The 17,257-nt window shown below is 36.9% G+C and overlaps 2 protein-coding genes across 4 annotated transcripts in view; both read left to right on the forward strand.

The window, feature by feature from the left end:
• The window catches only part of tmem108 (transmembrane protein 108), a 51,158-nt gene extending 45,478 nt beyond the window's left edge, over positions 1–5,680 (forward strand). For both annotated transcript variants that reach the window (XM_028477287.1, XM_028477286.1), the window contains exons 4-5: positions 544–695; positions 3,975–5,680. In XM_028477287.1, the coding sequence (XP_028333088.1) occupies positions 544–695; positions 3,975–4,091 (269 nt within the window). In that variant the 3' untranslated portion in view covers positions 4,092–5,680. The remainder of the gene's footprint in view (positions 1–543; positions 696–3,974) is intronic.
• A 1,778-nt stretch (positions 5,681–7,458) lies between these two features.
• cdv3 (carnitine deficiency-associated gene expressed in ventricle 3) lies at positions 7,459–12,301 on the forward strand. 2 transcript variants are annotated; one of them, XM_028434964.1, is made up of 5 exons: positions 7,459–7,887; positions 8,878–8,954; positions 11,392–11,546; positions 11,708–11,870; positions 11,948–12,301. In XM_028434964.1, the coding sequence occupies exons 1-5, from the start codon at positions 7,696–7,698 to the stop codon at positions 12,072–12,074; spliced, it is 714 nt and encodes a 237-aa protein (XP_028290765.1). In that variant the 5' UTR covers positions 7,459–7,695; the 3' UTR covers positions 12,075–12,301. The 2 variants fall into 2 exon arrangements, with proteins under 2 accessions (XP_028290765.1, XP_028290766.1); XM_028434965.1 differs by having other exon boundaries at positions 8,881–8,954.
• The last annotated feature ends 4,956 nt before the right edge of the window (positions 12,302–17,257 follow it).

The following is a 17,257-nucleotide window of genomic DNA, read 5'->3' on the forward strand; positions in this document are numbered from 1 at the left end:
TCAGCAGGATGATTAACTGAATGAGAGGATGGATTCTGTTTGTTGTTAACAGCTACTGTCAGATGATGGGGCTGGGCTAGCGTCACATTGTGCCTGCCTGAACTAATGCAATGCTCAATTGCTATCAATGTTTTTTTGATTGCAGTATCCTGTTAATGGTGGGGGTCTGCTAAGGCTCACAATTGGGTGCAGTTTAATGCAGAGTCATCCCATACAGATAGACAATCGTATTTACACACTTTTATTGGCAATTAGCACGACATACATTATCCAAGAAACCAGAGTACCTACAGAAAACCAATCCAGAACCTTCTTGCTGTGAGGCAGTACTGCACCAGTTTCAAAAACTTTAAGAATTGACTTTAGGACTCAAACCTGGTAGAATAATAGTTTTTTTTTTCTCTTTTTGAATATAGTTTAATGTTTGATCTGACAGCCTCCACCTGCACAGCCAGTGTTGGGTGTTTGAGCTTTTGATGCTCCATCTATTCCTATTTCTGTTCTCATCGTCTCTTTTCTCTGTCCCACCTTCGTGTGTCGCAGCCGTACTGCTGACTGTGTGCTGCATGAGGAGGAAGAAGAAGTCATCAAATCAAGAAAACAACTTCAGTTACTGGAACAATGCCATCACCATGGACTACTTCAGCCGGCACGCTGTGGAGCTGCCCAGAGAGATACACACTCTGGAAAATGAGGTACAAATACAAACCACCAACACGCCGTGACTGCAGCTCTATTATTACTGCAGTCTGATGTGGCAATACTTTCTTTGATGTTTCACAGTTGCTCAGCAGAATGCCTTCAATAAGTAGTGCATGTTTAATGGTGCTCTTGGCCTTGATTGGGTTTGCGAGCATTACGAATATCACTGAAAATGCTTTTTGGAATAATTTTAGAAAAGATTTTTTTTCATATTATTAGAATTCTGGCTCTTTAATCTATTCAAATTTGACACATTTATGAATTAATGATCCAATGATAGCATCTTAAATAATGATAATAATGAATCAGTAAAATCAGTAAGAATCTGGGGTGTTGAAGCAAGGCGTCTATTGCATGCAGGACTGCAGCCCCCCGGGAAAGGACTCAACACAAGTATAAACGTAACAAAAAATAATCTGCTCTTGACAAAGATACTAACTTTAATATAAACTTTGAAAACCAGTAGTTTGTATTTGCCTGACATTCACTCATTTTTTTGTTATTTGAGTTTCTGCGTCTTAGTTTTAATATTACATTGAAAATGAAGTTGCGAATAGATTGTTTCACTCAATAAAAAAGACAAATCTGCTATATTATCTAATCCTTCTTTGATTTTTGCTTTGTTTTTCATATCATTTCCCAAAAATTGATTTTTGAAAAATTATTGGTGAAAACTAAGGTTTTTTAGATAATCAACCAATATAATATGACTGACAGATTAGCTGAATAACACTAGTAATTAGACCTGTTTATAATTGTAACATATAGTTGGAAGAACATTAGTTAGGCACAATTATATTATCCATTGTCATACACTGGCATTGAAGCCATTAAACGATAGAAGTCGTCTTGTTTAATTATAATTATTTGTCACAAAACAAAAAGATACAGTAATGCACTAAAATAAAACAACAAAGTGGTTTATTTCTGCAGAAACACTGTCAGTGTTGCTATAAAATTGTGGTTTTGGGGAAGTTTAATAATATCTGATCTCAAAATACTGTTCAATTGCTTTTGAATGGCTTGTTTTAAGTTATACTCATACACACATGCATTGGATTCAATTAAATAGGAATCTGCAACAGCTAAAAGCTGTATGACTGTGGCTCTCCAGGAACAAAATGTGACTCTTTTAAAGGCAAAACTCCAGAGGAAACGTGGTGATAATTTTAAGACTGAAATGATGCAAAGAATTATTATTCCATTATGTTAATGTGAAATTCTAACCTGACTTAAAATGATGCTTAGTGTGCAGCAGCTTAGCTTTTAATGCATTACAGCGCCATCTGTTGAACATTTTTAAGCAGCTCATTCTCCACCTCTCTTCATCATAATGTCTTCTCTCCTTCTGCATGTTTCTGTTCATCATATTTCCATTGAATATTTCACCACACCTGTGTTTTGCATCTGTGTTGCTCCTGAAATTGCATTTTTCTTTTTATTCCCTCGCCTGCTGAGTAGAGGGAAGCCCAGGTTGGATCATGTATGGGATGCCCTTGGTGACACTCAGGTGTTTGTTTTCCCTGTCTGTAGATCAGAGCCCTCACACTGTAGTTGGCCTCGTGCTGTCTGTAAATGCCCATTAAAACCTAATAGGGTGAAGGCTGATTGGATTGGAGGGACCCTGCTGGGTTTAAAAAGTTTAGCTCCTCTAGAAGTTAAAGTCATGGATTACAAGTACTCACGTTACTGTAATTGAGTTGCTTTTATGGGTACTTTTTTGCCTATATTCCTTTCATTTACTTGTACTTCAGTTTGTTTTAAAGGAAGTAAAGTAATTTATTACATATCTACACCCAATCATTACTGAGTAGATTATATTTTTTTGTGATTATTTCTTTATTTCTGTTTCATGGTTGGACCTCAGATCAACAGTTTATAAAGGCACATTAAACATAATCCATATGTTCTTAGTCATGTCATTTCTGATTAACTTCCAGGTACTTTCTTTGGTTCAGGTTCAGGTTTGGTTCATGTTACCCGCATGGCACATTTGACATGGCACTGTTTTAGAGTTAATAAATGTAGCTATACTTAGAGCTTGATTCATTTAGTTATTATTTTATTTTATTTGAAAAAGAATTGTACATTTTGAAAAACCCTTTATTTTATTTTTTACAGATGCCTGTGCGGAAAAATTGTGCAAAAAAAGAATTTTTATTTGTATAGCACATTTCATACACAGGCAATTCAATGTGCTTTACATGATCAAAAAGAGCAACAGAAAACATTCAACAGCTTAAAATTCAATAAGAACATTATTTCAGCTGTAAAAACATTAAATCAACAATAACATGATTAAAAATATTACGCAGTGGAGAAAGAATGCCTGTATGCAAAGGAACCGTGGCAAGATTTATTACCAAAAGTAAACATGGGGGGTGACGGTAACTTTTACTTTGAGCACTATTTATTTGAGCTACTTTTTACTTGCACTTGAGCATTTTATGTATGACATACTTGTACTTGTAATGGAGTAACAGTACTTATACTAGAGTAGGCTGTGTCAGTACTCTTTACACCTCTGAGCTCTTCTCTCTCCTCCAGCATCACCGCCTCCCTTTCTATCCTCCTGTGATTGTAAAGCTCTTATACCTTACTTTGCTCTTTGATTTTTTCTGTTCACCATCTCCCTTTAAGCTCTGCAATGCACATAACCCACGTTTTACCTCAATCACTCCGTCTGAACCACATGTGTCAAACTCATGGCCCAGGGGCCAAATCCGGCCCTTTGGAGCATCTAAGTAAAAGTAAAAATGACGGAGTAAACATGAATCAAACTCAACTATATTTGCAGGGGCTCACAATATACCCGGTGCTTATATCGCACGATTGCAGTCATTTTTAATGTTAAACAGTAGAGAAAAACTCAAATCATACAAAATCCTTCAATTTTCCTCAAATTGAGACAATGAAATTAAAATTGGTGACTAAATCTAGATCCTTTTGGGACTGATATCTATCACTTAATGCTTGGGATATGGTCGGTTTCTTACATATTTTGTAATTCATGTATAAGTAAGAGTGCAAACTATTGCACAATAATGTTGAAATTACTTGTTGCATAAAATCTGTGGCCCACTTGAGATAAAACTGCGCCATATTTGGCCCCTGAACTAAAATGGGTTTGACACCCCTAGTCTGAACTCTATCTAGATAAGATAGATTGTGATATTTAGCCTGAAACCATAAGATACAGCTACTTTTTACATGGTCACACACCTGATTTTTTTTGTCCTTTCTTGTTTTTTCTTCACAACATCTGTGTGCAGGAGCATGACAGCTGTTTACCACCCAACGGAGACTACGGTGGGAGCAGTGTGGTCCTGGTTAACCCTTTTTGCCAGGAAACCCTCTTCATCAACAGAGACAAAGCTTCAGCCATATAAAGATTCTCCTCCTCTACTCCACTTATTGTTGTCTATCAAATATATATATATATATACTGTATACTGAGACTTTGACTTTCTACTGTATATTACAAAGTGCACCGTGAGAGGAGAGAAGAGCTATGTAAACTGCTACTATTTACTAAGAGGATGCCCCTACATATTTTTGATGTACATTTTCTACGGAAAAATGCTTAATTGTGATACAAGTTTTTATTGTCTTTATAAAAACAAAAAGTATATGTGGCTTTATTCTGTTACGGTGGCTTAGTGGTGAGTTCACTGTGTTGCCACAAAAGATTTGATTTAGAAAGAGTGAACTTTTACTGTTCTTTGCAGTTTTTTTTTTTTGTCATTTTAAAACAATCAGTCATACTCATAATGCACTTGCTTTTACAAATAAGCCTGTGGAACTTGAATATAGCCACTACATATTTTGCAGTCAGATATGTGTTTGTGTGCGTCTGTGAAATCTTTCACTGTATTTATCGAAGGAAAAGTTATTTAGAAAAAATTAAATTGTAAAGCCTGAAAGCTAAAAATGCAACCCTTAGAGTTGCTTTTTAATTGTTATTGGTGATACTACTTTGAGGAGAAAATAAAGAAAATAAGGATTCATGATTAAAATACACATTTTAAAAAAGAAGTTTGCTGATATATAAAACTTTTTCTAAAGTTGCTTGTTTCAGAACTCAGAAACAGAATTTGTTTTTAATCATTTTTATTGTAATTTGCTTCAGCTAATTAGAAGCTTGGTTAAATGACTTTGTCATCATCAGTTTGATCAATACAGGCTTAATGTTGTACTAGCTTAAGGAGAATATTTTGGATACAAACATAAGTTTAATTGTGTAAGCATTTAAACATAAATTGCAACCCCTAGCTTTTCTGAGTAGGGAACACATTGATGTCTTACATTGTCACAAACTTTATTTTTTTTATATTAAGTCTATGAATTGGTGTGTACAAACACTTCAGGTCACTAACCTGCCCCTTTAACCAAGCACTGCAATTACATTACATTTCAGCATCTATGTTTGTTCTGTTTTTTTTTTGTGTGTGCCTCTTGGTGTGTTTGTGTGTCTTTGTCATCCTGTGACCTCTGCTTCTGTCACACTGAGCTTGTTGAATGATTGTCAGCCATCATTAGCAGCTGTCAAATGTCAACCATTAAAACTGCGTTGAGACAAAAGATGTATGCCGACTGTTTACTGTGAGGTGGTTAAATTCAAAATGTATTTTACTGAAGAATCTTTGGTCCATTTATATTGTTTTCCTGTGCAACACTGCATTTATTTTTTTTTGTAATGATCAATGCTGCCTGCCTCTGTCATTGCAATGGATCTTTAGCACTGTGTGATGTTACTCTGAAATCAAAACAGATCAGAAGGTGATGTGGTAAACAAAGCGAAACATATTGATATTTCCTGCTTTTGGGTGCTCACAGCTGGGCTTGTTATGCACGCTCAAAAAAAAAGTGTTTATTTTATTAAATGTTCAATGGCGCGGTGCAGCGGTGTTCAAAAATATTGATATTGTACGTTTTGTACTGCAGTATCATGACTGTACTTTTTAATGCTGAGCAATAAAACCACAAGAAAAAGTCATTTACCAAGAATTGTGTATCTGTTGTTGCACTGCTTTACAACGCAGAGTAAAACTGGGTCTTGCAGACCACAGCACATCTATTGAGTCACTGTGCTGGTATTTTCCCATTGTGCGCCAGTCAATGTGTAGTCTGTTCACAAGGTAGCTCTTTTGATGAAAGAGAGCTGTAGTTGAATGTTGGAGTACACCACACACGGTCTATTTATTTATCCTTTAAAAAACTATTCAATGTTACAGCAAATATTGTGTTTGGACAGCAGAGAGAAGACCTTTTTAACTATGTATTGCTTTTTTAAGAGCTCATCAAATCAAACAATCACATACCAGTATTTTTTTCTCAAATTACAAACACTGACTTGACCTATTATTTGTTTTTAGTATCTGCTTTGCATTACTCATAATCACACCTATAGGCCACTGAAAGACTCCAAACATATAGACTATGATGATTGCCCCTGATGCAGGGCTAAAACGTATGGCACCTCAGTCCCCATGGGTGTGTGATGATAGGTGAAAGCGATGATCAGCATAGAGTGCTTTGAGACTGTATGTGTGGTAGAAAGAAATATATGTATAAGTCAATTTACTATTAAACAATGCCTGGTCCACCCAGGAGTCAGTGGCTTGAATACAATTTAGGAAAATAAATAAATAAAGATTATTTAAAAAATAATAATAATTTGAATCTGTGAAATATTTGAACATGGTGTTTAAAATAAGTGGAAAAATCATTAATATCTATGTCGTAATATTTAAATTGTTCTGATCGGGTAAAAATCAGAAATTATTTATAAGAAAATTACATTTTCAAAGGAAAAGGGCATAGATGCTAAAAACTGGACGGACTGACTGAAATGTGGCTGAATAAATAAATTAAAAAAAAGACATTTTATCAGTTTTCTTACTTACTGTTCTTTATGATACATTTAAGTAAGAATTTAGTTTATTTTAACAGTTAAAACACAAAAAACTTTGAATGACTTTTACCATATATATTTTTTTTTTATTATTTAATTGAAAAATGTAGGCTGCATTACAAAAAAGGTGGAAAAAAGTCTACACAGTATACAGAGAGAATCAGGAATGGCAGTGCTCTCGCTTGAACTGTGAAAGAACAGGAATGGTAAGTGGTAACACTGCAATATGTATATACAAATTTTATTTTAGAGTCCTTTCCATGTTGAAAAATATGGTGATGTTAAAGAAAATCAAATCAAATCTAATGTATAATAAATTTTAATGTTTCTTTTTACTCTCGGTTGTTTTATATCTATTTAATTACTGACTTAAAGTTGTGCTAAACAGTTTTCATCGCTTTTATCTATTTTCTCAAATAATTTTCTTAATGCTTGGTCTTTTTTTAATGTGTTGTGGTTTTGTCTAAAACACCTTAAATTAAATCAAAAAAATGTTTTTATCATATATATATATATATATATATATTAAATTACAGCTGTATGGGTAATAAATCAAATAATAAAAGAAACTTAAAACCTTATTGTGTACACCATAGATCATATGACCATTGAAAATAAACTCAACTGCTCTTAGTTACTTACTAGCTTGTCTACTTTTTCAAATGTACTAATTTAGTTCAAAATGACATTGCAAAATGTGTCCGAACTCAACCTGCTGTTAAAATGTATCAAATTATTAAATTTAAATTTAATTAAATTATATATATATATAAACAAACATAAACCAGACTCTGGAATAAAAATATTTTTCTTCTTCTTCATTATTTCCGGGTTAGAACAGAAGTGCTTCCGGTTCATGGTGCAGATCGTCAGTGCATGGCGTGGCTGACGGGCCGGCTGACGGAACCGGGCTGAAATCCAGGACGGACTATTCTCTTTCAGCCTGTAACCGGACCGCTGCTGTCGGCCTCAGGACTCTGTGTGTGACCTGTACTGGTCTCCTCCGCTGTCGTCCTCTACCAGAGACACTTTTAACGCCTGTCACGTCTTCGTTAGCTTCATACGTCCGCTCCGGGAAAATGGCGGACGTACCAACGGAAAAGAGCCTGGACGACTTCTTTGCCAAACGAGACAAAAAGAAGAAGAAAGAGAAAGGAAAGGGAAAGGAACCGGCTGCAGCGGCGGCACAAACATCGGTGGTTGTGAAAAAGATCAAGAAGGAGAAGGAAAAGTCGGCCAAGAACGAGAACCAAGACGCTCAGATCGAAAAGGTGCCAACTTTTACCTCACTATCCAACATTTGTAAAACACCGGTGTTCTGGTAACACGGTGAAACGTAGCTGCCTTACAATCCCAGTTCAGCAGGTTTTAATCATGTGTTCATATTGTGTGTGTGTTAAGGCGAACGTAGAACGCGCTGGTAGCTAGCATATAGCATATGGTTTCCTGTGACACACCGGGGACTCAAAATGGGACACGACACGTGAATAGAGCCTTTCTGGAACATTTTTTCCACTGACTCCACAATTTATATAATAACAACAATAATAATGCATTGGATTATATATAGCGCTTTATCATACACATTCAAAGCGCTTTACTGAATTAAATCATTAATCTTTCACCCCACACTTAGTGGTGGTAAGCTACTATTGTAGCCACAGCTGCCCTGGACTGACGGAAGCGAGGCTGCCATAGTGCGCCATCGGCCCCTCCCGACCATGACCAACACTCACATTCATACATATATCAACATTTATACATATTCCACATTACTCCTCCTGTTATAACCGCACAGTCATTAATATATGTCTTCATTCTACCAAATAACAGGTAATTTTCCTCTAACACGTAAATATTGTTAATTTTTCTCAATAAATTTCATGATTCTGCATTCGGGCATGAAACCAGTATTACTCACATTTTACATCCCAGTTTTAAAATCAAACCCAATTGTAGCAAACCTTTCTTATCAATGAGGAACAACAGTCATTGTAGCTCTAAAATCCTGACATTAAGGAAGTGTGAGAATAATCTCCATGGTGATTAAGCTACTATTTACTGTAATGCTTGTTGCCACATCACCAAATTGTTTTAATTATATTTTAATTAAATTTAATCAATGGTTGACAGTCCATCTGAATCTTTTGACCCAAGAGTTAAAACAGCAGACACTTATTGGACTGGCTTGACGCAGACTAACGTAGAATTGTAAATATGTTTTTCATTACTGTACTTTAGTTATTTTTCTTTTTGCCAAGGAGGACGAGGAATGGAAAGAATTTGAGCAGAAAGAAGTGGATTACAGCGGTCTCAGGCTCCAGGCCCTTCAAATAAGGTAAGTCAAATAATCCTAATTTGGACTGACGGTCAGGTAAATATTCTCATTTAGGGAGTCTGATTTTTCGTAATTGAGGAAAAATGTGAAGTCCATGTTCTGAAATGGAAAGATTGATGTGAACTCTTTTTTTTTTCTGTCTCCCCTCATTCCAGCTCCAACATGGCATGAAAATGCCCTAACATGCATCACACATGTAAACGCTACTTTACCCTGAAAACATGTGACTGAATGTCTGGAAAGTGTAAAAAAAAACAGACATATGTCCATATTTGCTGATAATCATATTCAAAATCTTGTGCTATGTAACCATAGATGTGTTGGATTTGATTTAGTGCAAACTGAAATGGAATTAGTTTTATGACACAGACTAAATCCTCACATGCTTTGAGCTTAATATCCTGTATATCCATTTATTTACCATAAAACAGGTGGCTGGATGTCTCGCAGGCTGAGCAAACAGATGTCAAATTTCTCACAATGTAATCCCACGTGTTGTCAGGGTAACCCCTCCCTTCTGTAAATCGTCTGAAGCATAAAGATAAATTTAGAACAGTAGTTGACTCTATTGCCCTATTACCCAAACGATATCTGGAAATTTTGAAACAGAATATCTGACGATCCTTTAACTTTAGTATCTCATCTACAAATGTTGGATCAATGCCTCATTGAAGTAACATATGAAAACCATTTATTACAAGTTTGTGTGTGTGTATTTAACTATTTGAAACCATTTACTTGCCGAATGATTTCCAGTGTTCTTTAGGAGGATTTGTAGCATCGTAGATTCACCAGCACTTAGTGATGCCTTCAAATCAGGAGTTTTAGTAAAAAGCTGATGTATCAAGTCATTGCAGCTTTCCAGTAGGGCTGGGCGATGTGGACCAAAACTCGTATCTCGATATTTTTTCTCAAAACAGTGATAGACGCTATAGGACTCTGAGGTGTGCACGTAAGATCGTGGCCGACCCCTCTCACCCTGCGGTGCATATGGACAGTTTGTGACCCGCCCCTCTGATAAGAGGCTGCGGTTCATCAAGACCAAAACCTCTCGCCACAAGAACAATTTCTTCCCCTCAGCTGTCAGCCTCATGAACAATGTCCCTGCCCTCCTCCCCTCCCCCCACATAACAGACTCTCATCAGCCTCACAGTCAGAAAACATCACAGTAATGTGAAGGTTGTAACTGTTTAATATGCGTCACAGTAACGCTCACTTGTCTTTAGAAACACTTTGTACATTGTTTTTTATTATTATCCCCCACCACAAAATGTGGAAGGGGGATATATGTTTGAGCTTTGTCCGTCCGTCTGTCCGAGTTAAAGGGAACAGCTTTTCTCAGAAACTGTTTAAGATAGGATAACTAAATTTGGTGTATGGCTTCAGGGTATCGATACCTTGATGGAGTTCGAAAATGAGAAGCGCGTGATAATTTGTCCCGGAGTTATTGGCCTTGCTCTGGTTTTTTTTTTTTTTTTTTTTTTTTTTTGTTACTCTTTTCGAGGTATCTTCAAAGGGTACAATTTTTCTTAGAAATCGCTTAAGATAGTTAGTAATTTTATATTCTGATGTAATGATATATTTTTATGTATTCATCTAAGTTCTTAAATTTAGGACATTTAGGGAAAGGTTGTGAGTTTTAATCACAACCAATCTGGTGGGGGATGTTGATGACTGTCTCTTTGTTTTTTATATTATGTATATATATATATATATGTATATGTATGTTTTCTTTTTTAATTCTACTGTATATATTGTAAATTGTTTCTCATATTTTTTTATTTAGGTACTTATTTTAGCCATGCTTTTTCTTTCCCACTAATACACCACGACAAATTCCTCGTATATGCAAATGTACTCGGCAATAAAAAAACAATTCTATCTTACTACACAGACAATTCTTGATTAAATTTGCTGATGAAAAATTCCACTTCAGTGTTTTTCTCCTGTAAGGGACAGAACATGTGAGTGACTTCTGTAGTGTGGTTCGTTTAGGGGAAACTCTGGGTTAAGACTCACTCAGAAAACTGTGATTTTTCTGCTGTTCTGAGAAGTAGTGAACACAGCTACTCCTAAAACGAGTATTTTCATACAAAATAAGCTGTAAATAATCAGAATTATGAAACACTTGTAAAGGACTGTTTGACTGTATTCTATGAATAATATTTAATACTATGATGTTATTTGTGATTGTATACATAAAACAAGTTAAGAAAAAAATGTTTGTCTCAATATCGGCAATATTGTCATTTTCTATATTCAAACAGAAAAGTCGATATATCTTGAATCTCGATATATTGGCCAGTCCTACTTTCCAATAGTAATTAGGATGATCATGTTCATACATTTCACATGTTTAGATATCACTCCACTCAACCATGTGCTGCTGTATTTGGAGACCAACACACTGTGACTAGTTTTCTGTTGTGAATTGCAGTGATGAGAGAGAGGAGGAGGAGTATGAGAAGGAGGAGGTTGGTGAGGATGGAGAGATCATTTTGGTGAGTGGAGACAAAGTGTCTGGGCCTTGGAACAAGTCAGGAGGAGCTCCCCCTCCTTCTGCTGCTGCTGTAGCTGCTGCTGCACCCATTGGTGAGTTGTGCTGAATTTACAGATTGATCAGAAACTCTTGAAGCACATTTTGGAAGTTTAATGTTTGCATTCTTTAAACGTGTTGATGAACTTGTCAAATCTCTCTTTGGTAGAGTTGATCTGTATTATAACGAGTTGTTGTTCCTCTTAATCTTCTCCAGAGGATGAGGAGGTGCCTGAGGCCAAACCTCCTGGAGTTTATCGTCCTCCTGGAGCTCGTCTTACCACCACCAAGCGGGGCCCCACCCAGGGCCCTCCAGAAATTTTCAGTGACACACAGTTCCCTTCTCTGCTCGCAACAGCCAAACATGTGGAAACGCGCAAGTGAGTCTAGATTTAGCTAATGGTTTTTATTGTAGACAAGGCTCCAGTGTTGGACTGATGTGATGTGTGTGTTCCAGAGACAGGGAAATGGAGAAGACCTTTGAGGTTGTTAAACACAGGACTCGTGGTAGAGAGGAGACCGGCGCCGCTGCCATGCAGCACCTGCAGCTCGACAACCAGTACGCCATACTGGGGGACAAATAGAGCCACAAGCCCCTCCCCCCCATGGCCTCTCAGCACAGTCCTGCTCAGCCCTTTAAGAAAGCTGAGCTCCAACTGTGTGGACTGCAATCCTGACTGTGCTCGTGCTGCCACCATCACACACTGGTTACACACACACACACACACGCACACACACACACACACACACACACAGGCACACTACAATAGAGCTGCAGCACATTCAATGGCATTCAATTTAAATAGATCAGCAACATATTTCACATACATGTGGTCATCAAAGCTGAAAGACTGTCTGACGGGGCTGAAAGCAGAGGAACGAGTAGAACAGATTTCCTCTAATTCAGCCAAATGTATCATCACACTGCAGCTGCATATAAAGGCAAAGAGTTGGCCTTTGTGGATTGTACTGGGAGCAGCAGTTGTGTGTGGTGCAACTTCTCTGGACTAACTTGTTTGAAAACAGACTCAGAGGCTTAAATATATGATTTACAACTTCTGTGAAAATGTCTATTTTTCCAAGATGGTTATGAGCCAATCGCAGAGGGTTGTTTGACGTGCGTGTTTTAAATAGCGATTGAGGCCTTGTGTGTGGATGCGCCCTCTGCAGCACTGCAGGTGGGCACCATGTAGACTGAGCTTTCCCTCTGTGGTGGTGAAGTGGAAAACATCAACCTCCAGACAAACAAACAACCAACCATCCATCAGGCTGTTTATTCAGAAACTTAAAGCCTTGTTTTGTTTTGTTTTTTTAACTTCTCCATAGTTGTGACAATGAAGACTCTCTGCAAAGACCTTTGGACAAAAAGCGATATGCTGTGGTCCTCATTTTTGTATCAAGTGGCCTTACTGATGGAGAGAATCTTCACCGTCACCTGAAGTGGAATTTGCTTGTAGTCTGGATCACTCCACTTTCTGAAAACAAATAACATGCAGAATAACTTTTCTGTTAAAGAATGTAGTGCTGTTGTAGTTTGCCTGATGATTACATCCATTAACTGTTTTTCATATTCACCCTTTGATTTTTACTCCCATCATATCACTTTTCTAACATTAGAAATAATAAATGTTTTACACTTAGACGAGTACAAATGGAGTGACAAACTTGTCAAATGACATGAAAATAATGATTTAAGAAAACAAACAAATTGTTCAAATGTTATCCCACAACACCATCAGAAACTTCTTTTTAAATGCATTTGTGTGTTAGACTAAATTATCTACGGGCTCAGCCCACAAGCTGCACAAAAACCCACTTTTCTTTAGTCTAAAAATCATTTTTTATAATCTCAGCTTCCAGTTAGTTTGTGTTCTCTCATTGGTTGTCCATGTGCATCCTCCCTAACATCCTTGATAGTGAAATAAGGTTTTCCACATTAAATTGCATACATGTTTTTTTTTTTTTTAAAAACAAAAGAAGAAACGAACAAAAACTGGATTTATGTTGTGTTTTTCATGAAGTGTCAAGTGTTATCCCTGTCAGGACTTTTCAGGTGGAAGAAACATATGTGATAGAAAGAAAAGAGCCTGACCCCAGAATTGAAAGTGGTACTTGTGAATTTAGTCTTCGTGACGTCGTTAAAGTCAGAATTTCTGCTCCGTTTCCTCCTGAAAAGCTGTCGTCTGTGAGCCCAAAGCTTGTGTCAACCTGTTCTTTCCACCATTACCTGCTTGACTCCTGTGTTGTCTAAATTGACCCGAGTGTTCCCGTGTGTTTTGACGCATGGTGAATAAATTATCAAGTGCTCTGACTATTTTTGGAGATAAATGATTTCAAGTTATCTTTCACCAAGAATGTTGGAAAATAAAGCTTTTCTCTCTCAACAGCATATATGATTATTTTTTTTGGAGTTCATGGATTGTTTGTTGGAATTGCTTCGTCTGCTGCATTACTATTATTCTCCTTTATGTAGAATTAACCTGAAAAAAAATCATTGGAAATAGTTTCACAAAATGTCTCTTTATTTAGCTTTTAAAATCCAGTTATATCTAATATGTTGGTGAGTTTCTTACCTGTTCGACTTTTCCATCTGTTGGTGTGATTGTTGGAAAGCCTACATGGTTCTGTAGAAGAGTGAGCATCCCGTGGCGATACGGGCGTCTAGTCTGAACACAGAATAACTCAGTGCAAACAGCAGAATTCCACATTCATTCATTATATTTTCTGAGGCTTTGACTTTCTACTGTATATTACAAATTTCACCCTGAGATAAGAGCTACGTAAACTTCTACTATTAACTCAGAGGATGCTTTGATGTACAATTTCTATAGGGAAATGCTTGATTGCAAGTATTTATGGTCTACTTTTTAATGAATATTGCTAATGCTACTTTTTGATTAAAAAATAAGGATTCATTAAAATACACATTTCAAAATTTACTGGGTTTTTCATTCAATAAAAGATCATTTTTGAACATGTATTTACTGGAATATTGCACTATAATGGTGTCACTGGTGAGAAAGACCCTAGTTTTTGTTTACAAAAAGCACTATTGGAGACACTTATTCATTTATATTGGTATGTTCACATTTATTTACAGAAATGTTGCACTAAAATAGTGTCACTGTTCATAGGACACTTTTTCAATTTATTGTCTTTCAGAGATAGAAAATAAAAATTTTATTTTTTTCACTTAATCTTATCTATTTATAAAATGTAGAATATTGCTTTTGGTTGAAAACTTTAAACCACAGAAGGAAGTGTGTCCATATTTGTCCAACTTTCCTAATTGTAAAGTTTGCCAAGATGTAAAACGTTTTTTACATAATTTTCTTGACGCTGTAGAATTTAAGCATTCCTTTTCTTTGAGGGTTTGCTTTTACCGTACCTGAGGTGGTTGAGGAGGGTCAACTGGTGCCATGTCACCTGTACACCACTAAAAAAAACAAAGCATAAGCCAAGTTCAAACCATAAAACATTAAATCAATTAAAACAGCTTAGGTAAACTATATTCCCAGAAAGGTCGTTGACATGAAGAGTTCAATTCTGTTTGTCAAACAAGCAAGTAAAACCCACCAGCTTTACACAAATGTTTAGAAACATTTAGATAAAGTCAAATGTGTCGCCGCTGGCAGAATTTTTGCATTTGACAGAAATATCACTTTAAAGCTTTGTCTTACCAAGGTTGTACAAACAAGTCCCAGCAAACAGAGCTGTGTGAGTCCTCCCATCCTGTAGTCGATCAAACATCTGTCAGAACTGTGTTAGGGCTGTTTTTATGCAGCCCTTGTTTGTAGGCGGAGTCTCACACACTCCCGTAGAGTTCAGTAGATTTGACCCCAAGATCAGGTTCCACTTTCCAAGTCCAAATAACAAAGTTTATACCAGATTTATTGTGGTTTGTCAAAATCCCACTGAGTGAGAATGTTAACTTCTGTAAACAGAGCTCTACTTACTGTAGGTCTAGAACAAGTGTCATCAAAGTGGTAATTATATTATCGATGGTTTCCAATTCACAACAAGATTAAGTAATGAATACTTGCTTCATAGAAGTTTGAATCATTTCTGAATATATGTATTTTTAAGTGAATAAATAAATGAATACAACTCATTCCAAGCCTAAGCCTCAAGTGAAAACACTCATCCAGTGTTTTTACGGCTGTTGACCCAAAACCAAATGTATTTACTCTGGGTGGGATAATAGACAGACATCACCAAACAATACGATAGACATGATTGGGCTCACGATAACGAAATGATCCTTTGGAACTGCAGCAGATATGCAGCAGTTACACATCCGGTGGAAATTGGGGTAGCAGCTCCAAAGAAAAGTTGAGAGAAATCACAAATTGAAGGATGACGACTAGGAATGTCACGGTATTGACAATATCGCAATACCGCGGTATAAAAAGTGCCTGGATATTGTCGTGGTTATGTCACGGTATGAAAAAATATGTTTTGGTTTGGCTGTAGCAGAACGTTTCATAATGCTTTGGGGCGTCGTCATCAGGCAGTTGAGTTGGTCGATTTACTTCATTTTTCGCACCTTACTGTATTCTGAGCCCTGTTTAAGTATGTGAATGATATTTGCAGTAGTTTTTAGGGTCTAATGATGATCCTAACTCAAATTTTTTATTTTTTAAAATAAAAAAAAAGCCTTACTATATACAGTGGTATGCAAAAGTTTGGGCACCCTTGTAAATGTTCATGATTTTCCTTAATAAATAATTGGTTGTTTGGATAACAAATTCCAGTTAAATTTATCATATAGGAGACAAACACAGTGATATTTGAGAATTGAAATAAAGTTTATTCGATTTACAGAAAGTGTGCTAGAATTATTTAAACAGAATTAGGCATGTGCATAAGTTTAGGCACCCTTGCATCTTATTGATTTTAATACTCTTAGCACTAATTATTGGAACTCAAAATTGTTTTGGTAACCTCAGTGATCCTTGATCTTAGGGTCTGGATTCTGGTGGGAGGTATTTTGGACCATTCTTCTCTGCAGATCATCTCTAGTTCAGTCAGGTTTGATGGTTTCCGAGCATGGACCGCCCGTTTTAAAGCACACCATACATTTTCAATAATATTCAGGTCTGGGGACTGAGACGGCCATTCCAGGATGTTGTACTTGTTCCTCTGCATGAATGCCTTAGTAGATTTTGAGCAGTGTTTAGGATCATTGTCTTGTTGAAAGATCCAGCCCCGGCGCAACTTCAACTTTGTCACTGATTCCTGGACATTGTTCTCCAGAATCTGCTGATATTGAGAGGAATCCATGCGCCCCTCAACTTTAACAAGATTCCCAGTGCCTGCACTGGACACACAGCCCCACAGCATGATGGAACCACCACCAAACTTTACTGTAGGTAGCAAGTGCTTTTCTTGGAATGCTGTGTTCTTTTTCCGCCATGCATAACGCCCCTGGTTATGCCCAAATAACTCTATTTTAGTTTCATCAGTCCACAGCACCTTGTTCCAAAATGAAGCTGGCTTGTCCAAATGTGCTTTAGCATACCTCAAGGGACCCCGTTTGTGGCGTGTGCAGAGAAAAGGCTTTTTCCGCATTACTCTTCCATACAGCATCTCCTTGTGTAAAGTGCGCTGAATAGTGGAACGATGCACAGTGACACCATCTGCAGCAAGCTGATGTTGTAGGTCTTTGGAGCTGGTCTGCGGGTTGACTGTGACTGTTCTCACCATCCTGCGCCGCTGCCTTTCGGAGATCTTTCTTGGTCTTCCACTTCGGGCCTTAACTAGAACT

The sequence above is a fragment of the Gouania willdenowi genome, chromosome 20 (genome assembly GCF_900634775.1).
Source record: "Gouania willdenowi chromosome 20, fGouWil2.1, whole genome shotgun sequence".
Taxonomy (NCBI): Eukaryota; Metazoa; Chordata; class Actinopteri; order Blenniiformes; family Gobiesocidae; genus Gouania; species Gouania willdenowi.